Genomic DNA, 23,016 nt, shown 5'->3' with positions numbered 1-23,016 from the left:
GGGTGGTCGGGATCCAGCCGATCGGGGCTGAGGGCAGGATTTGGCCCAGTGCCTTTCCTTACCGCACTTGAAGCAGGATCGGGGAGCTGCTGAGGAAGGAGGTCTTTTGTCACTATGTGTTGGTTTCAGGGCCACTAGCAAAGCATTGGCCTGCAAGTTGGCCTTCTGGCAGGTCCTGGCTTCCCTATCTGCCTCCCTTTTCTCCTCTCAGGTGTTAAAGACTTTAAAGGCCATATTTACTCAGTCTCCGATGGGAGTGGGGTCCCTCTTCAGCTTTTTTTAGTTTTTTTTCTAATGTTAGGAGTTGATTGGGTTATGAAATGAGTGGCTAGGACTGTGGTTCTAGCTGGAGAGGAGGGATCTAGATGGTAAATTGGGTGAGGCTTTTGGTTAATGGGTTCAGGAAGGTTCCTGGGTTTTTATTAGGAAGTTGGGTAATGTTTTGGAACTTGTCAAAGTTAATTCTTTTATGAGACACAGCTTGCAGATCTGCCAGGAGGCATTGGAGCATTTTATTTCTGTGGGATCTCTGGTGTGTCTGGACTGGGTGTCTGGAGAGGAAAGGGTGGGAGAGGCAGAGAAGGATGTCTGGGGAGGTAGGTGAGATGGGAGGACAGGGAGTTGTAGGGGTAAGGGGAAGGGAGGAAGGTGCTGTTTGAAGGGGAGGGGGTTGTGTTGCAGAGTAAGGGAGAGGTCTGGGGGGTGGGGAAAGGTTTTCAGGTGGGTCAAAGAAGGAGGAAGAGGAAATTGAGTGGTTTCAGAGGGGGAGAGAGGTTTGGGTTTGTGAGGTTTGGGTTTTTCGCGAGGAAGGAGGATTTGGGTGGTATTACATTTCGAACACAATGAGGGCTGGGAGCACAAACAAAAGAAGGCTTGGACGTAGGGGACTTCTGGCCATTTGCTTGTGCATCGGCAAAAATTGTTTTAAGTCTGTAAGGATATTAAAGTCAAAAGTCTTGTGCTCTGGCCAGCGAGAGCCATTGTCTAGTTGGTACTGGGGCCATGCTGTGGTGGAGTAAAAGATGAGGCATTTGGGACAGAGGTCCTGGTCTAGTAATAAGGTCTTAAGGTTTGTTAATAAACACCCCAGAGGGGTTGTTGGATCGATTTTGCAGTTTTGATTACCCGTTGGTTCTGAGATCTTTGGATAGGGTTCCCAGAACCCTATGCCAGTGGGACTGTTTTACGTAGGTGGACGTCTCCGCCTGATGTTAGACAGTCGAAGGAGGAATGACCTTCCGAGGAATGACCCTTAAGGGAGATAGGATATGAGGCGTCCCCAAGCAAACAAACTCCCGGACTATGAGGAGTTTCTGACATGGTACCACGATTTTTCCCTGTGCCAATGATGCAGAAAACTCTGGTGCAGAACTCAGACCTTTGGGCAAGTCAATTCCCCAAAAATAATCACACTGGAGACATGTCCCAAGGACCAATCAGATGCCCGGTTGCCCACTCCCCTCTTGGGGATTTAAGTGAGTCTTTGGCTAATGTGTCTCTGTATAAACCCCAGAGCGGAGGGCAGAGCTACACCGTTATGCCGATCCGACTTCACATGGAAATCAACAGAGGGCCCACTCAGACTCCGCGACCTAGATCTTGGAGCGTCACAGAAACATTCACACAACTTCTCAGTCAGATGTAGATGGATTACAACAGAACCAATTCAAACTGCTTGGTAGTAGACACTGGTTCATCGCCCAGAGCCAAAGAATTAAAATGGCCCAAAGGATGGAGGACAACAAAATACAAAATGTATGTCCTCCAGTGGGCATTGAGAGAAGGGTAAGATGTGACTTACCGGTGGTGGATGCAGGAGGGCCGGAATTCCCTGGTCCGGAAGGAAGAGGGAGAAGGAGAATAAGAATTCCCTCAAGTACTACTCCTCTTCCCGGGTTTCGGCACCAAATGTAAGGTCAAGGTAAGGAGAAGAGGATGCACAAAAGTGAGGTTAAAGAGAAGTTTTTATTCTGCGCTTCCAGGTGAGGTTTGTGGGTCCCCGAGAGGGGCCTGGGTGAGGTTCATGGGTCCCTGAGAGGGGCCCGAGAAGTCGCACCGCCTGGCTGGGGAGGGTAGGGTTATAGTCTTAAGTAGAGGACTTAAGTGGGGACACTAAGGAAATGGCGGGGTCCAATTAACTGTTGGCATGGGTATGCACCTAATTAGCATGAGAGGACTTCACAGGAGGAAGTTTATCATCACATGGGACTTTTCAGCCTGGGCGGGTTCTGCCACCTCGGTTGTCTTATCAGGCTGTCTCATCACGGCCTGACACCTGGAGGAAGCTGCCAACTGAAATGTTGGTGGCTTGAGTTTACTCCGGTCTAACAGTGTGTATACGTAAGATGGCTTGGCCCTACTCCCAAAGATACATTTTTTGAACATTTTATTATGAACATTTTATTATGTTTTAGGTGAAAGTTTACATAGCAAAATTTTATACAAATAACATGCCTATTTTATGGTTTTTGCAAACAGCATGAGCCCCACAAGTATTATGTTATTCTGCTCACTATGCACATTATGTGTGTGTGTACACTATTTATATGGGCACATTTTTTTTGTGGAAAAATATGATAGTTTCCCATTCAACAATTTGTATACAAAATTCCATGACATTGATTGCTATGCCTGCAATATCTCAGCACTCTCTCCATTTCTACTCTGCCCTCCCCATTTCTATCCCACCATTTTCCCTGCTGCTCCATGCCTTCTTATTTTTGCTTTTGGGTAAATGTTTCCTGTTGGTCTTATATAGTTCATTGTTCTAAGGAGCACATTCTTCATGTGTGTTATTGTTTATTTTATTGGCAAATCTATTATTTGGCTAATAGGTGACTTCTGGGAGTGACTTCAGTTCTAGGTTACAAGGTTTTACAGCAATGGTCTAGGGAGTTCCTCTAGACTCTATCAGTCCGTCATGTCTGATCTTTGTTTTCAATTTGAGTTTTATTTTATATTTTTCTCCCATTCTAACCTATACCTTCCATTGTGTCTTTTGTCAGAGCAATTGGTGAGTTTTATTTTATATTTTTCTCCCATTCTAACCTATACCTTCCATTGTGTCTTTTGTCAGAGCAATTGATATTGGTAGGTGAGCATCATCTAGTTCTGGTCTCAGGCTAAAGGAGGATGTGGTGTGTGTGGGCCATTAGTCCTGAGTACTCATTGCTTCCTTCAGTCTTTGGTTTCCTTCACTCTTCTTTGCTCTAGATGAGTATATACCAATAGTTGTGTCTTAGAGGGATGATTTCAAGCTTTTAAGACCCTAGATGCTAGTCACCAAACTACGATGTAGAACTGAGACAGGGATGCATGTAAGGTATGGAAGCTGCCCCTGCTACATTTGTGTGTGTGTGTGTGACAAATATGCCTTTTGTAAATTACTTAAATACCCCTACTGACAGGAATTGGAAAATTGTGATATGTACTTAAGTTGGACATGAGGTTGTTTAAAAACCTTTGCTGATAAAGATTACAAAATACAAGAAACTGTGACTAATAAAACTGCTATTGGGAAAGTATGAAATTGCCAGTCTGTTTATTGCAGATTCTTGAGTATGGGGTCAGCACTTGAAACCCCGTGACAGCATCCATCTTGATATGCAGACAAGCAGATGCCTGGACCAATTGGGAAGAAAGGAGCACAGTGAAACGAGAATCCAAATTAAGAAAATATGACACCTATGCACCTGATTGGCCAGTTGTCTAGCTTCCTCATTCTGTCCCCTATAACTGCTGTAAATCAACTGGGAAACATTGGCAGGCCACCCTGCATGCTATAAGCTTAATTGCTGTCCCATTGTACAGCATTATGCAGTATTTCATTAAAACCTTGTTCTGTGTAAACCACCTCTGTCTCTGAGAGCAAATCTTTCTTGCTAGAAGACAAGAACCCATTTTGGGTTTCGTGGGGTCCCTGTCTTTTTGAACTAAATTATGCCAGTTGACCTAGATGTCCCTAGAGACTATGATCCTTAGTCTTCAAGCCTAATAACTCAGTCACATGAGATGTTTGGACCAGTCTAAGAAGTTTCTAAAACTGTGCCCCCTATGTATTATATATGTGAATAAATATTTAGCACATAAAAAAAATATATATATACAAATACCCACAACTATACCTATGTATATACACACATGTACTGCCATATGCCCTCCCATACTTATGTAGCATACATACCTATGTAACAACTCCAAAACTTTTGGTTGTTATTACTGTTGTTGCAGATTGGATATGTTACGGCATATACCATGTTGTTGTTGTTATGTGCCGTCGAGTCAGACCCGACTCATAGCGACCCCTCCTTGGGTTTCTGAGGCGGTATCACTACGGAAGTAGATTGCCCAGCCTTCCTTCCCAGGCATAGATGCACCCCTCACTCACTGTTTTCATTTAACGTGGTCACATTGTGCTGACTTACCCCATATTGTGAATTCCCTTTCCCTTCACCAGAAGTATCACATGTCTACCATGGTGGCATAGTGCCTAAGGCACCTGACTGCTAACCAGAAGGCTGGTGGTTCAAACCTACCAGCCACTCCTCAGAAGAAAGATTGGGCAATCTACTTTCGTAGTGATAGTGCCTCCAAAATGCAAGGAGGGGTCACTATGAGTCGGATCTGACTCGACTGCCATGAGTTTTGACCATGTAGTAAATGATAGTCCTTCCTTCCCCCTGCTATTGCTGGTAACCATCAAAGAATGTTGCTTTCTATGTATAAATCTATTATTGACTTTTTTTTCTTAAGTTTTTTTTTTGTGATTTGAGTGAAATTTTACAAAACAGATTTGTTTTACATTCAACAGTTCATGCACATTTTGTTTTGTGACACTGTTTCCATTCCCCATAGTGTAATAGCTCTTCTATTCTTGAGTTTTTATAAAAGTGGTATCATACGATATTTGTCCTTTTTGTGATTGACTTGTTTAATTCCACATAATGTCCTCCAGATTCATCCATGTTATGAAATGTTTTTGCAGACTCATCATTGTTAGTTATCACTGTGTACCACATTTTGTTTATCCATTCATCCATAGACAGATACTTACTTGTTTCCATCTTTTAGCTATTGTGAATGATGGTGCAGTGAACATGAGTGTGCCTTTGTCTGTTCATGTTACTGCTCTTATTCCTCTAGGATATATATGTAGGAGTAGGGATTGATGGTTATATGGTACTTCTATTTCTAGCTTTTTGAGGAAATGCCATACTTTTTTCCATAGTGGTTTTACCATTTTACCATCCTGCCGGCAGTGTTTAAGTGCTCCACTCTCCCCACAACTTTGCCAGCATTTGTTTTTTTCTGTTTTTTTTGATCACTGGCATTTTTGTAGGTGTGAGATAGTATATCATTGTAATTTTAATTTACATCTTTTTAATGTCTAATGATTGTGAGTATCTCTTCACATGTTTATTAGCTGCCTGAAAGTCCTCTTTGGTGAAGTGTCGGTTCATGCTCATTGCCCATTTTTTATTGGACTGTTTATCTTTTTGTTGTTGGTTTGTTGAAGTTTTCTGTGTATTTTAAACATTAGACCTGTGTCAGATATTTCATTGCCATTTTTTTCCCCAGTCTGTGGGTTCTCTTTTTTTTCATTTGGTAAAGAATTTTGCTGAGCATTAATATTTCATTTTTAGGAGGTCCTAGTTATCTAGTTAATTCTCTGTTGTTTGTGCATTGCTTGTTATGTTTGATAGTGTATTTATGCCATAAATTAGGGCCCCTAGCTCAACGGCACATAACAACAACAACAAACAACAACAGCTTTGTCCCTATGTTATCTTACAGGAAATGTATGGTATTGTGTTTAACATTTACACCTTTAATTGATTTTGAGTTAGTTTTTGTGTGTGGTGTGAGTTACTGATCCTGTATCTTTGTTCTGCAAATGAGTATCAGTTTTACCAGCACCATTTGTTCAATAGATTATATCTTCCCTATTCAGCGGACTTTGACCCTTTGTCGAAGATCACCTGTCAACAGCTGGATAGATTTACTTCTGAGTTCTCGCTTCTGTTTGTTGCTCATTGTAGAGTTAAGCTACTTATTTTGGGCCTTTCTTTTTTGATGTGTGCATTTGTTGCTATAAATACTCCTTTGAGCACTTTTTTTGCTGTATCCCATAGGTTTTAGTGTGTTGTGTTTTCATTCACATTTGATTATATGAATTTTTTTAATAGTGTTTTAAACTTCTAGTACCCACTAGTTTTTAAGTAATGTGTTATTCAGTTTCCATGTGTTTAAATTTTTCCCCTTGTTTCTTTCTGTTAATTGACTTCTAGTTTTGTAGAGTTGTGATCAGAGAAGATACTTTGTATTATTTCAGTGGTTTTTTAAATTTATTGAGGCAAGCTTTGTTGCCTAAAATATGGTCTATTCTGGGGAATGATCCATATGCATTGGAGAAGAAAGTATTGATTGTGCTGCTGTTGGATGGCATGTTCTGTATATGTCTGTGAGATGGAGGTGGTTGATTGTGTTATTTAGATGTTCTGTATCTTTGTTGTTTTTCTTTCTAGTTGTTTTGTCCTTCATTGAATGTGCTGTGTTAAAGTCTCCTACTAATATTTAGAACTGTCTATTTCTCTTTTTAATTCTGGTAGAGTTTGTTTTATATATTTTGGAGCTCTGTCATTGAAGAAGTAAATATTTATTATGGTTACATCCTCTTGGTTATTGACCCTTTAGTTTTTATATGATTTCTTCTTTGTCTCTAATAATGGATTTTTACTTATAGATTACTATTGCTACTCCTGTTCTTTTTGGTTACTGTTTGCTTTATATATTTTCTCCATCCTTTTATTTTTAACTTAATTTTTTTTTTTGTATCTGAGGTATGTTCTAGGCAACATATTGATGGGTAATTTTTGTTATCCACTCTGCTACTGTCTGTCCCTTGACTGGTACATTTAGACCATTTATCATTTTGATAATCGTTAGGTATAGATTTACTGCTGCCATTTTGTTATGCTTGCTTTCTTCTTCTTTTTTTTTAATGTGAATTTTTTCTTTGTTCCACTTAATTTTCTGTGCTGAGTTCTTCCCTACTCCAAAAGATACTGATTTAATACTCGATAGTAGAGGTTATATAAGGAGCTCTGGTGGCATACTGAATAAGGCCTTTGGGTGATAACCAGCAGATCATAATCCACCAGTTGCTCCATTGAAAAAAGATGGGGCGATCTAATGGAAGATGGGGTGATCTACTTCTATAAACATTTACAGCCTAAGAAACCCAGTGAGGATTGTTATGAGTCAGAATCCACTTGATGGCAGTGAGTTCAGTTTTGGTTTAGTAGGGGTTATAAGGAGCTTTGGTGGCATGGTGCCTAAGGTATTTGATTGCTAACCACTAGGTTGGTGGTTCAAACCCATCAGATGCTCTGTGGAAGGAAGGTGGGGCAATCTACTTCCATAAAGATTTATCACCTTGGAAACCAAAAGGAGGCCACTATGAGTTAGAATCAACTGCATGACAGTGAGTTTGTTTGGTTTTTAGTAGGGGTTATGCATGTTAGTGTATATGTATATGTGTGTGTGTGTGTATATATATATATCTATATATATACACACACACACACGTGTGTGTGTGTGTGTGTGTGTATAGGCTTTCAAAATGATTTTCTTGTGTGCAGCTAAGATTGAAAACAAACAACAAAAACAATTCATTTGAATTCATATCCCCCTCTAGCTAAAGAAGTCTCTTAATTCTCCTTCCTAGCCAAGCAAACTACAGAGAGGACTGTATGCATGCTCTCTACTGCCTCATCTTTCTTTTGCTCTCCAACTGCTTGATCATGGTTCAGTCCTCCCTCCCACTTGGTTAAAGCAAATCTTGATGATAATATTCATGTTCTTAAGCACACAGAACACTTCCAACTCTAATCTTGCTCATGCTTTCAGCAGCATTTGCAAGAGCTGATCTCTGCTTCCTTCCTGGAACACTTTCTTTCCTTGGCATTTGAGACATCCTATTCCTTTTTATTTCCTTCTTCTTATCCCAGTCTCCTTCAGCCTCCTTGCAATCTCATTTTGTTATCTGACACCTAAGTGCTGAAACTGTTCAAGCTCAAATATGGACCCCTTTTATTTTTCACTCTAGGCATTTCCACCTATTTCTGTCTTTGTAATAACATATTTATGGTATTTACCTCCTAATTTATGTTTTCTATTCTGTCTCCTTTTCTGAGAGCCAACGTACTATACCCATTGTCATTTCTACTTAGATATCTTAACAGGCATTTCTAATTCAGTATGTCCCAAAATGGTGTTTTAATTTTCTGTCTCCCAAGTAGGATCTTCCACCAGTTTCTCCGTTTTAGTAAATCTCATCTCCACCCCCCCCCAGGGGCTTATGACAACAAAACAATAGTAATCTTTGTCTTCTATATCTCCCTTTTCCCAACACAATCCATCACTGCCTTCTGTTATTTGACTCTCCTAAATAATCAAACCAACCAAACTCACTGCCATTGAGTCGTTTCCAACTGACAGCAAACCCTCCTTGGGTTACCAAGGCAGTATCTCTATGGAAGTAGATTGCCCAGTCTTTCTCCTGAGGAGTGGTTGGTAGCTTCTGGTTAGCAGTCAGATGCCTTAAGCACTATGCCACCTCTATCTCCTAAATAGGACTGGAAAAATCTAATGCACTTCATCCATTTCAGTGTTAGTTGCCATGATCTGGATTGCTGAAGTAGCTTCTAACTGGTCTCTCATATTCCATTGTCACCCCCACCTTCCTTATATCAATTCATTCTTCAGACAGAAGCCAGCTAGAATGATTCTTGTAAAAAATGCAGATAATTTTTTTGTCATTCCCTTCCTAAAAATTTTTCGTAATGAACACTCAGTAGTTACGGATGATATTCTCTCATTTCTTTCAAGGAGAGCATGCCTTTTTGTAATTATAAATTCATTTGTATGGTTATTTGTTGAATGTTCATCTTCTAAGTCAACTAAGATTTGGTACTCGGACTAAGGTTTGTTCACCGCTATCCCTACATTCCTTGGAAGGAAGGTTGTACAATCTACTTCCATAGTGATACTGCCTCGGAAACCCAAGTCGGGTCTGACTTGATGGCACATAACAACAACAACAACAACAACAACAACAACAACAACATCCCTACTCTAAGGAACCCTGGTGGCACTTGGCTGTTAATTGAGAAGTCAGCAGTTTGAACCCCCCAACCTCTCTGCAGGAGAATGATGTGGCAATCTGCTTTCATAAAGATTTACAGCCCTTTCAAGTGTGTGTGTGGGGTGCCCATGACCATGTATAGGGTTAGCAGACAATGCTTCCATATGTATATTTGTATATGTGCTATAAGAATGTCCAAGTGTATAGTAGAGCTGACAAAGGGCAAGGTTGTGATAGCTTCTTGGCCACAGCCAGCTGCCCTGAGGGAGCAAGAAGTTGGACCTGTAGGCTCGGCACCATGGTCACCAGGAACATCTAGCTCAATTGGCATAACATACTACACAAAACCATTGTTATATATCCTATTTTGGTGACTGGCGACTAGGGTCTTTAAAGCTTGCAAGCAGCCAACTAGATGCAATAATGGGTCTCTCCTTGTCCAGAACAGAGAGGAATGAAGAAAACCAAAGACACATGGAACCAATTACCCAAGGGACTAGTAGACCATGTGATCCTGAGCCTGTATGACCATGGGACCAGAAGAACTAGATGGTACGCTCGGAGAGGGACTGGTGCAGGAGATCCTGGGTATAGTGGAAGAACAATGTGGAAGAAAACTCAAAATCATAAAAAAAGACCAGGTTTGCTGGTGTGATAGAGCCTAGTGAGACCCCTTAGACTGTGGCTCCTGATTACTCATCAGGTCTAGAACTAAACTCACTCCTGTGGCTTTCAGCCAAATATGGATAGGTATATGAGGTGAACATTTACATCAGGAGGATACACTTCTTGGAGTGATCAATCATGGGAGAACAGAAGGACAGTGTTTGCTCAGGGAGGCAGCTCAGGGGGCATGAGCACATGGGAGGGAAGGACACAGGGAAGAAGTAACTACAGAAGGAAGTGGGAAGAGAGCTGTTACATTGTGGGGAATTGAAGTCAATGTCATGAAATAAAATGTGTATGAAATGCTGTATGAAAATGAATTTGCTCTGTAAACTTTTACACAAATCACAATAAAAATTAAAAAAAAAATCAGAAAAAGATTTACAGCTTTGGGAACCCTATAAGGCCATTGTCCTCTGTCTTATAGGGTCATTACAAGCTGGAATCGACTGAGCAGCACTGTACAACATATCGTCTATGTGACACAGTACCTGGGATAAAATTTCTTATTGAATGAAAGAATGAGCATATGGATAAACGAGGAAGACTGACCAAAGCATGAGGTGGAGGAGTGCCTTGCCAAATCTCACTTAGGAAGTTGTACTGAGAATTTAGCCACTGCAATGGGAATTGTTCTGACTAAATGAATGGACTGAATCTTTTTCTGAAGTTGTTTAATTTCATTGTGGCAGTGTGCCTAAGGCATTTGACTGCTAACCAGAAGGCTGGAGGTTCAAACCCACCAGCCACTCCTCGGAAGGAAGATTGGACAATCTACTTCTGTAGATTTCTCAGAAACCCAAGGAGGTGTTGCTATGAGTCGTAATCTACTTGAGGGCAGTGAGTTGTTTTGTTTTGTTTTTTTAAACTTCAAAATGCACAGATTTTACAAGAATGGTGTTCTCTTCTTGGTGGGCTTCAGAGGCCACTAGGTCATTTTAAAAGGACATTGTAGATTTGGCTTCAAATCCTGGATCTGTCAGTTAAATTGCTTGTGATGTTAGGTCAGTAACATCACCTCACCTGAGCCTCAGTTTCCTGATCTGCATAATGTACATGAGGCTAATAGTACATTGTTGTTATTGTTGTTAGGTGCTATTGAGTTGGCTTCGGCTCATAATAACACTATATAAAACAGAACAAAACTGCCTGTTTCTGTGTCATCCTCACAGTCCTTGCTAAGTTTATACCCACAATTGCAGCCACAGTGTCAATCCATTTTGTTAAAGGTCATCCCCTTTTTCACTGACCTTCTGCTTTACCAAGCATGATATCCTTCCTTAGGGAATGGTCCCTTCTGACAACATGACCAAATGAGGTCAGACAAAGTCTGGCCATTCTTGCTTCCAAGGAACATTTCAGCTGTACTTCTTCCAGGACAGATTTGTTCATTCTTGTGACAGTTCATGGTATTTTCAGTATTCTTCACCAACATCACAATATAAAGGCATTTACTCCTCTTCGGCCTTCCTTATTCCTTGTCCAGCTTTCATGTGCATATGAGGTGATTGAAAATGCCATGGCTTGGGTTAGGCGCACCTTTGTCTTCAAAGTGACATCTTTGTTCTTTAACACTTTAAAGAGGTCCCTTGCAACAACACATTTGCTGAGTACAATAAGACATCTGATATCTTGATTGCTGCTGCTATGAGTATTCATTGTAGATCCAAGTAAAATGAAATCTCTGACAACTTCAATTTTTTCTCCTTTTATCATGATGTTCATTATTTTTCCAGTTGTGAGGATTTTCATTATCTTTATGTTGAAGTATAATCCATACTGATGATTGTACTCTTTAATCTTCATGAGTAAGTGCTTCAAATCCTCTTTACTTTCAACAAGCAAGGTTGTGTCACACGTTTTTCATGAGTCTTCCTCCAATCTTGATGCCACATTCTTCTTCATATAGTCCAGCTTCTCAGATTATTAGCTTGTCATACAGATTGAATAAGTATGGTGAAAGGGTACAACCCTAGCACACACACTTCTTGATTTTAAACCATGTAGTATTCCCGTTACGTTCAAACGACAGCCTTCTGGTCTATGTACAGGTTCCTCATGAGCACAATTAAGTGTTCTGGAACACTTATTCTTCAGAATGTTATCCATAATTTGCTATGATTCACACAGTCAAATGCCTTTGCATAGTCAGTAAAACATTGGTAGACATCTTTCTGGTATTCAGTGCTTTTGGCTAATATCCATATAATATCAGCAATGATATCCCTCATTGTATGTTCTCTTCTGAATCCAGCTTGAATTTCTGGCAGTTCCAGTCAATATACTACTGCAACCATTTTTTAAACTATCTTCAGCAATCTTTTACTTGCATGTGATATTAATTATATGGTTCAGTAATTTCCACATTCTGTTGGATCACCATTCTTTGGAATGGGCACAGATATGGAACTCTTCCAGTTTGGCAAGGTAACTGTCTTCCAAATTTCTTGGTATAAATGAGTCAGCACCTCCAGCACTTGCATCTGTTTGTTGAAACATTTCAGTGGGTACTCCGTCAATTCCTGGAGCCTTATTTTTTGCCAGTTCCCTCAGTTCAGCTTGAAATTCTTCCTTCAGTACCATCAGTTCTTGATCATATGCTTTCTCCTGAAATAGCTGAACATCGACCAATTGTTTGGGTACAGTGACTCAGTATTCCTACCATCTTCTTTTGATGCTTCCTGCATCATTAAATATTTTTCCCATAAAATCCTTCAGTATTCCAACTGAAGCCTTGAACTTTTTCTTCAGTTTTTCAGCTTGAGGATTGCTGAGCATGTTCTTCCCTTTTGCTTTTCTAACTCTAAGTCTTTGCACATTTCATTATAAAAAGCAAACACATTGCTGTAAAGTCAGATCCGACTTGTAGCAACCACTCATTCAGCTTCCAAGGCAGTATCACTATTGAAATAGATTGCCCAACCTTTCTTCTGAGGAGTGCTGGTGGATGTAAATGACTTTATCTAATCTTCTGTTCAGCTCTTTCATCTTGTCATGTCTTCCATTTGTTTTGGATACTCTTCATTCAAGAGCAAGTTTCAGAGTCTCTTCTGATTTCCATTTTGGTCTTTTCTTCCATTCCAGCCTTTTTAGTGATTTTTTGCTTTCTTCATGTATAATGTACTTGATGTCATCCCACAGTTCCTATGGATTCAATCATTGGTGTTCAGTGCATCAGATCTCCTCTTTAGATGGTCTCTAAATTCAGGTGGGATATAATGAAGGTCATATTTTGGCTCTCATGGACTTGTTTTAATTTTCTTCATTTTCAGCTTGGACTTGTAGAGCAGTTGATGATCTGATCCACAGTCATTTCCTGGACTTTTTTTGACTAATGATATTGAGCTTCTTGATTACCTCTTTTCACAGATGTAGTTGATTTGATTCCTTTGTAATCCATCTGGCAAGGTCCACATATATAGCTGCCATTTCTGTTGTTGAAAAAAGTTATTAGCAATGAATAAGTCATTGGTCTTATAAAATTTTATCGTATGGTCCCCAGCATCATTTCTGTCACCAAGGACATATTTTCCAACCACCCTTGATACTTCTGTGTTCCCAACTTTCACATCCCAGTCAATGGGTAATAATCAATATATCTTGACTGCATGTTTGGTGAATTTCAAACTGTAGAAGTTGGTAACACTCTTTAATTTCTTTATCTTTGGCTTTAGTGGTTGGTAAGTAAATTTGAGTAATCGCAGTTTTAACTGGTCTTCCTTGTAGTAGTATGCATATTATACTGTCACTGACAGCATTATATTTCAGGGTATATCTTGAAATGTTCTTTTTGATGATGAATTCAACAACATTACTCTTTAGTTTGTCATTCCCAAAATAGTAGATCATATGACTGTCTGATGTGAAACGGCCAATACTAGTTCATTTCAGCTCACTAATGCCTAGGATATCAACCTTTATCCATTCCATTTTATTTTTGACACCTTCCCAATTTTCCTAGATTAATGCTACATACATTCCATATTCTGATCATTAATGAATGTTTGCAACTGTTTCTTTACATTTTGAGTTGTGTCCCATCAGCAAATGAAGGTCCTGAAAGCTTTAATCTATCTTAAGTTATTAAGGTAGACTCTACTTTGAGGAGGAAGCTCTTCCCCCAGTCATAGTTTGGGTGCCATCCACCCTGAGGGGCTCATCTTTCGTCACTGTATTAGACAGTGTTTCAGGGTTATTCATGACGTTTTCCAGTAATAGTGTTTCACTGCTACTCATAAGGTTTTCACTGGCTATTTTTTTCCTAAGTGGATGGACCTTTCTTACTTCCCAGTTTGTCTTAGTCTGGAGGCCCCTCTGATACCCATCCACCATGGGTGACCCTGCAGTGTTTGAAATACCTGTGGCATACTCTCCAGCCTCATAGCAACACATAAGCCACCACAGTAGGAAAACTGACAGACAAATAGTGGAACAGTACATTACTCTAAAAAAAAAAACTCTCTACCATCGAGTCGATTCAACTCATAGTGACCCCTTCTTGGGTTTCCAAGACAGTGTCTCTATAGAAGCAGATTGCCCAATCTTACTTCTGAGGAGTGGCTGGTGGGTTTGAACCACAAGCCTTCTGGTTAGCAGTCAAATGCCTTAGGCACTACACCACCAGAGCTCCTGAATAGTACATTAGTTTTTTAAAAACATTTTCCAGGTGTCAATAAATCAACCACCTAGCACACTATCTGGCACGTATGAAATAATATTTGAATTTTAATTTTGTTTTTCCTTTCCCCTACATCCATTACTTGACTTATTTTGTTCTTTTCTCCTTCTTGTCCACTTTTTTCTTCTGCTTTTTAGAATTCTTACTCACCTTCACACAAAAACACACTGCCGTCAAGTTGGAAACAACTCATAGTGACCCCTCCTTGGATTTCCAAGGCACTATCAGTACGAAAGTGGATTGCCCAGGCTTCCTTCTGAGGAGCAATAATGCTCATATTACCTACATAGTTTGAATTTTGTTAGAAGTAGTACTAGTTCCAGAGCAAGCTTCCTTTTGGATTAGGAATACAAACTGCCCAGCTTCTCTGCCCAGCTTCTCAATAGCATTTTATGGTGCACTGCTGTGTAACAAGTTCATTTTTGGATAACATGCTGGGAGGGAGAAAAGGAAGACAGGATTGGAGTGGAGAAAATTAAAAAGTTAATTAAAAGAAAGAGCTTGATAATTGAATTCTCTTGTGTTGTTATTTGGTTTTTCGGATTGTCACAATGTGTGCTTGGTAGGTTTGCTTCAGTGGCTCACTTCAAAACTTCTAAATATGAGAAATGTGAGAGTTTAGAGAAAATTTCTGACTGACAGATGAGAAGAGGCATAGGATATACATGGTAGCTTTTTAGGCATCCCAAACAGAGCTGCCCTCATATGCACACTTGAGCATTTTTATTTTGAATATTCTTGGCAATTGATATTGCAGTTTGCCAAGCCTTGAACTGATAGCAGCTATGTTTAAGAGCATACACAGTTCTTTCATTGACTGTTATGTGTGCTATTTCTTTTACTTACCGTGTATGCACACCCACACAGGCACACACCTGGAGATACTATAGGCAGTTCATTTACTCTTTTCAGATTGTGTGAGCTCTGGTGACATAGTGTTTAAGGAATTCTGTTGCTAGCCAGAAAGTTGGCAGTTCAAACCCTTCAGCCATTTTTCAGGAAACTGATTAGGCGATCTGCCCTTGTAAAGATTTATAGTCTTAGAAACCCCATGAGGCTGTTTCACTCCATCCTATAGAGTCACTGTGAGTCAGAATTGACTCAGTGGCAGTAGGTTTGGGTTTCAGACTGTAATAACAAATGGATGATATGGGTCTTTGTTTCTTATTTTAAAAGAAGCTTGAAGCTTTATCTATTTAATCTTTCCTTAACACAGATCACTTAAAATTGTACACAGTTTATTTGAGACATTATCTTTGAGAGAGACAAAATTCCACTGGGACTTGGGAGTCAAGTGGAACTAGGTTCAGATCGTCACCATGCAGTTTACAACCTTCATTCATACAGTCAACAAACATGTATGGAACACCTGTGTCTGTTAGGCACTGTTGATAACTTTATGCAAGTTCTAACAAGGCTTTATTATCATCATTTTTTTTCAGACTTTGAAAATTAACTTTAGAGATAGACTTTTTTCAAGCAATTCATTCTCATCCCTCTTGCAGCAAATTCATTGACGAAAGATACACATGGTTAAACAATATATTACCTTATTCACTAAATTAGCCTAAATCAGATTACTGATGTGCATCCAATCTGAAAATAAACTTGTAGAAAAGGTGAAATTTACTACTTTATGTCTAGAGATATTCTAGGAACTTTTCCAAAAATTTAAGGACCATTCTCTTGAGAAACTTCATGTTCAGCCAGGACCATTTGTAGGAAGAAATAAATGCAAGTTCGACTGCAAACACCACATTTCACAAGCATGATAAAGATGTAGCTTTTTGGGAGTATTAACAAGGGGCTTTGTGTTTTCACAGGTTATGGTTTTGTAGATTTTGACAGTCCCGCAGCTGCACAGAAAGCAGTAGCATCTCTCAAGGCAAATGGCGTGCAGGCACAAATGGCCAAGGTAAGTAAGACTGGTGTTTTGATTCTGCTTTTTGTTTTCTTTTGTGATCAAATGTTTCTCCTTTGCTATAAGGTGACTGAGAAATAGAGTTTGTAACAGTTTGGGTTATATTTACTTGTTGAGGGGTAGGGAAATCCCACAATTGGTTTGACTTGGAAGAATCTGACTTGTATATTAGGTTGTTTCTTTGTGTGTTATTAAGGTTTTCTTTTGTTATGGTAACCTTTTTAGTAATTTAAAGTTAAACTCTGAAAAGTTTTGCCTGAAAATGGAGTACTGTTTGTGTGTGTGTGTGTGTGTGCAGATGCATCCAGGGTTTTCACTAGTAAATAAATAGTAAACAAGTTGTCTTTCATGCATCGTGCATTACAATAGCTCACTGTCATGTTTGGGAGACATGATTCTTTAATGATGGGATTGTCTGATCTGTAAAAGAAAATGAGTTTGGCCGTCTTGTACATTGTCTATATTTCTAGAATTCCACTTTGGTCTTTACACATAGCATTTACTAGATACTGATAATTGGCATTTATTTAAAATTACAAAGAAATGTCTTGTTGTGGGGGGAAAAACTATAAAGACACTATTTGCTGTCTATTTAGCAGCTTGTGATATAGTCTAGAGCTTTTATCTGAAATTATAATACATTTTTATATCCAAGAAAATGAATAAACTCACTTAATTTTTCTATATCCTGTGTGGTAGTGGTTATAGGAATCTACACATATCATGTAATGACATAATACTGCATGCACACATTAATTAATTAATTAATTAATTTCCTGGCTTTGATATTTTACTGTAGGTATGTATGATGTAACTATGAGGAGAAACTTGGAGAAAGGTACCCTAGACAGCTGGGTACTATCTGTACAACTTTGCACAGATGTATAATCTTGTGAAAAGTTAAAAACCACGTATAACATATGGATGCTTGGTAGACATTTAGGCGCCCTGGTGGTATAGTGCCCAAGGCATTTGACTGCTAACCTGAAAGATGATGGTTCAAGCCCACTAGCCACTCCTTAGAAGGAAGTTTGGGCAATCTACTTCCATAGTGATACTGTCTCAGAAACCCAAGGAGTGGTCCCTGTGAGTCGGATCTGAATCAGTGGCAGTGAGTGAGTGGTAGATACTTGCTTTAAAATAATGATTGCATGGGGTTTGTTCACCTGCAATTTATTTTTAAAACATTCTTCTTGATTAGTCAATTTGCTTATATACAGCTTCTCCAAACTTTAGGTAAAATAACTAAGAGATTGTGAAATCTTGAGCATTTCTGTCTGATTAATGTATCAAATTATCCATAACTAAAACCATAAAATATGACTGATACATATGAGTAAATGATGATGTTGTCAAGTTTGTAATCATTTGGATATTGGGATGATTGCTAGCGTTCTCTGATACCATTTTCCACTTTCAACTTCAGATAACTAGAGGTAGATATTTGTTTTTCTCTAATGACTTCAGTTGTCTTATAGCAAGTTGGTATTGCCCATAACTGTTAAATCTTTTGCTGTGTGTCACTTTCCATATAGATTGCGTTGGTGGACTCATTGCTCTTTAGGACACATTGATTGTTTTCCAAGGAGGTATAAATTAGAATTTGAATTCTTTCAGCTGTGTATCATCTTCCTCTCTCAAGATTATACATGGAAGCTTTGGATTTATTTGGTCAAGAACTCAGAATGAAGGAGTTAATATTTTGAATTAATAAGAAAATTATATAAGTGCCTTAGTTAAAAAAAAAGTTGCTTGGCAAAGATTAAGAGACAAATTTATAAAGTAGTGACTTTCTTACCCCAGGAACAAATGATAAAATATAGTTGTTAGGAATAGGCAAAGTTTAAAACTTGAATATGAACTGAAAGGTAACACACATTGATGAAAAAATATTGTAAAAATGCTTAATTAAAAAAATGGTATTCAAATTTCTTTTGTCTGTTGGTAAATTCTCAAACTTGAGAAATAGCTAGATTGCAGTAGTATAGGAATAATAGATATGGTGTTTCATTATTTCTGTACAGTTTGCTCTATGGAATCTTCACTGTTTCAAATATTCTCAGATTTATGTTTGTTTATACACACACCCACCCCAATCAGTGACAGCTCATGTACTCAGGAGGCTATCAAAGGGAAAACATTTTAAATAGCTTGCTGCTGTTGTTGTTAGGTGCCAACAAGTCAGCTCCAACTCATAGTGACCCTGTGTCGCAAGCACTGCTGTCGAGTCGGATCTAACTCATAGCAACCCCTCCTTGGGTTTCCAAGGTGATATCACTGTAGAAATAGATTGCCTAACCTTCCTTCTGAGGAGTGGCTGGAGGGTTTGAACCGCCAGCCTTCTGGTTAGCAGCCAGATGCCTTAGGCACTATGCCATCAGTGATCCTATGTACAATAGAACAAAACACTGCCTGGTAAAGTGCCAGCCTCACGATGCTTGCTATGCCTGAGCCCATCGTTGTAGCCACTGTGTCAATCCATCTCATTAAGGATCTTCCCCTTTTTCACTGACCCTCCACTTACTAAATTAATAATCATTTCAATCTACATTTTGGCCTTTGTCACATGCCCAGGATATACAGTAAGGCAATTCAGATTGGAATGTGGAAAGACACTTATTTTATTTCTAGAATTGTTCGAAGATTTTATACTTATCAATTCAGCTGTTTTTGAAGTAAATTCTTCCCTCTTTTCTCACTAACTTTGAATCTAAAACTCAGAGCTTTAGGTTCACATCTGCCTACTAGAAAACTTTCAGCAGTAAATGGCCCTGTAATTTAACTACCCAGAAGCAAATAAATAGTCTCCCTTTGACAATGAAATAGAACAAGGTTTACCACCTGTATTAGCAGATTTCTGACTGAGCGATTGGATTTCATGGCATTTTTCCCCCTTTGTCCTGGTGATAACTATTATTTATTATCATATAAACCTGCAGTCTGCAGGGTGTGTGGAACTTGCACTGTATTTTTTGCCCATTTAAGTATCTGCTGAATCACCTCCTGCATCCTCGTTATTTATCAGTATCCTGCTGTGCAAGTTGTGGTTCCACACTTTAATGACTCCAGAATTTTAAGACAAAAAAAATACTATGAATAACCTAAGTTTGTAATAACAACCTGGAGTGAACACAAGACCCTCTAAGAGACTCACGTTGTTGAGCTAACTTATTCCTATATACACTACACATATGAGAAAGTCAACTGATTTGTCAGCCAAGAGGAATTTAATAATAAATCATCCAGTAAGTGGTAATTGATTAATAATGAATAACCATTAACACAGACTAATGTTTTCTATATGCTTGCTGTTCTGCCAAAAAGACTTTTAGGAATCAAAGGATATGTTTCTTTAGGAGAGCAGATTAAGATGACTTCAGTAATATGTAGTGGTTAAGAGCGTACGCTTAGAAGGAAATCAACTAGGCCTAGAATGCAGGCTCTGGTACTTCCTGGCTGTGTAACCCTGGCTAAGTTATTGAAACATTTCTGACACTCATTGATAGTAATACCCAGGTTATAATATTGTTGTGAGAATTAATAAAACAATGCACAAAGAACTCAGCATAATGCCTGACTTATAGTAAAAATTTAAAAGGTGTTAATAACTCTTATTAGTTGTCGTTATGCATGAAGTTAAAACATGCTACTGTAGTTTCTTTAAACTCTAATGTATGTTTTAATTTTTATTTTATTACAAAATAGTTTCTTGAGGACTATGATAAATAGTATCAACCAACAAACATTTTTATATGCCTACTATGTGCCAATAATTTTTCTAAGTATTAGGGAATCACTGTTGACTAAAACCTTTTTATTATTCTGAATTTTTAACATCTGGTCTATCTCATGTGATTGTCAGAATTTTGGCTATTCCCTTCTTCTTGCCAACCTCAGAGTGGCTATAAGAAAGTCAATGGTCAAGGAAAATGAGCCTCTGTAAGCATTAAAAAAAAAGAGAGAAGGAGATAAGAGAAGAAAAACCAACTAACAAAAGGTTTTTAACATTATAGGTGTTTATTTTACGCATGTAGTAAGAAAGAAGCCATAAATAGGCAATGAAGGGCAAATGCTTAAGGGTGTCATTAAGGAACAAGGCTCCTTTTGTCCTCTTAATTTATTATCCTTAATGTAAGGTTTTCATCAATGTATTTACATGTTGGCTTCTAGAGTTCCACTTATTGCATCCATATTCAAGCCATAAAAGAGAAAAGGAAAAAAGGCTGAAGGAATATTATGGCTGATTCTGTTCTTTTAACGGTTTTCCCAAAATCCTAACCCAGCAACTTATGCTTCCATCTCAGTGGCCAAAACTGAGTCAAGCAAGTGGTTTCCAGGGTATCTAAGTGGTCTTAACCAGTTCGGTCATGGCTGATGAAACGAAAGGGGAAGAAATCCAGATTTCTAAAATTTGGGTGAACAAGAATCATAATCACAGTATAAAACATTTCAGGTTGAAGCCCAGGAATGGGGGAGTCGGAAATGATGTAGCGAGCCCTTTAAGGAGTCTGATGTAGGAGATTGGATTATTGATGAAAGTACAGAGAACAACACACATTCAAAGTGCACAATTGGCCACCATTTTTGGGCCAGGGGCTGCTGTTTTCCACTTGGTTCTAAGAAGGAGATTACATTTCTAGCAGGGCTACAACCTGTAATTTTTCGCATTCCGGTTATCACTCTAGCTCATCCAAATTTCAAAATTACTAGCTGTTCTAGTGTCACTCTCTTGGCCATTATGGAACTGGGCAGAACTGGTTTGAAGCCCTAGTGGTTTCCCCTTAGCTGCAGGAGAGGCTGGGATGATGAGTACTTCAACTTCTTTGTGTATGTCATAGAAAACTAAGACTAGTTCATCCCTTTGGCCACAAACATTCATGACACCCTTTCTTCCCAAACATACCTTTTGAGAGGCAGGCAATCATTCCTTCCCCAAGGGAAACTACCTCAAAAGTTCATCCTGTTATCACCTCCACTGATGCAGTCATCTCTAGCAGGTCCAGAAATGGAGAGCTATTCCTACTGGGTCAACAACCCATAACATTAAAAGACAAGTTATCTGTCCCAAGACCCCTGATATAGAATGATAGAGAAGCATCAAGACATTTATTTAAAGGAATAGTGCCATTTAGTACATTTAGATGCCAGGCAGGAAGCAGTAGCCAGGGCCAACAGCTGGAGCAGGTAAGTGGAAGAGAGACCCCAGGTAGGAAGCTAAGGGAGATGAACTTGTCTGTCAGTTTATCATACTGTGGTGGCTTGTGTGTTGCTGTAAGGGTGGAGGCTTTGCCATTGGTGTTTCAAACAACAGCAGTGTTGCCCATGGTGGACAGGTTTCAGAGGAGCTTCCAGACTGAGACAGACTTGGAAGAAGGAAGAGGCCATCCACTTCTCAAAGAATTGGCCAAGGAAAATCTTATGAACAGCAGCGAAACACTACCTGATATATTACTTGACAACTTTATGAATAGTCCTGAAACACTGTCTGATACAGTGCCAGGAGATGAGCCCCTCAGGTTGGAAGGCACTCAAGAAATGACTATGAAAGAGTTTCCTCATCAGAGTGGAACTGACCTTAAGTATAAGAATAAAGTAGAGCTTTCAGCACCTCCATTTGCTGATGTAGCACAACTCAAAATAAAAAGAAACAGCTGCAAATATCCATTAATAATCAGAACATGGAATGTATGAAGTATTAATCTAGGAAAATTGGAAGTTGTCAGAAATGAAATGGAACACGTAAAGATTGATATCCTAGGCGCTAGTAGGCTGAGATGGACCAGTTTTGGCCATTTTGAATCAGACAATCATATGATCTCCTATGCTGAGAATGACAAATTGAAGAGGAATGGCATGGCATTCATCATCACAAAGGATGTTTCAAGATCCATCCTGAAGTACAGTGCTGTCAGTGATAGGATAATATCCATATGCCTACAAGGAAGACCAGTTAGTACTACTATTATTCATATTTATGCACCAATCACCAAAGCCAAAGATGAGGAAATTGAAGATTTTTTTTTTTTATCAACTTCTGTGGTCTAAAATTGACCAAACATGCAATCAAAGTGTGTTGCTTATCACTAGTGATTGGAATGCAAAAGTTGGAAGCAAAAAAGAATTACCAGTAATTGGAAAATTTGGCCTTGGTGATGATAGAAATGATGCTAGAGATTGCAGGATAGAATTTTGCAAGACCAATGACTTATTCATTGCAAATATCTTTTTTCAACAACACAATGGTGGCTATACACATGGAGTTCACCAGATGGAGTACACAGGAATCAGATTGACTACATCTGTGGCAAGAGGTGATGGAAAAGCTCAATCAATATCTTCAGCCAAAACAAGGCCAGGAGCTGATTGTGGAACAGACCATCAACTGCTTATATGCAAGTTCAACTTGAAGTTGAATACAATTAAAACAAGTCCACAAGAACCAAAATATGATCTTGAATATATCCACCCTGAATTTAGAGACCATCTAAAGAATAGATTAGATGCATTGAACACTAATGACCGAAAACCAGAAGAATTGTGGGATGACATCAAGAACATCATCCATGAAGAAAGCAAAAGGTCATTAAAAAGACAGGAAAGGAAGAA

At 38.9% G+C, this 23,016-nt stretch overlaps 1 protein-coding gene across 1 annotated transcript in view; it reads left to right on the top strand.

Moving 5' to 3' along the window:
- The window catches only part of RBMS3 (RNA binding motif single stranded interacting protein 3), a 1,212,798-nt gene that overhangs the window by 472,091 nt on the left and 717,691 nt on the right, over window positions 1-23,016 (top strand). Inside the window, exon 4 of the mRNA XM_042780448.1 lies at window positions 16,313-16,404. Within this exon, the coding sequence (XP_042636382.1) occupies window positions 16,313-16,404 (92 nt within the window). The remainder of the gene's footprint in view (window positions 1-16,312; window positions 16,405-23,016) is intronic.

Source organism: Orycteropus afer, unplaced genomic scaffold (genome assembly GCF_000298275.1).
Source record: "Orycteropus afer afer isolate SDZICR_OR568_19922 unplaced genomic scaffold, OryAfe1.0 scaffold00003, whole genome shotgun sequence".
NCBI classification, from domain to species: Eukaryota; Metazoa; Chordata; class Mammalia; order Tubulidentata; family Orycteropodidae; genus Orycteropus; species Orycteropus afer.
The sequence above is the reverse complement of the archived record's forward strand: the minus strand, read 5'-3'. Positions and strand labels throughout refer to the sequence as shown.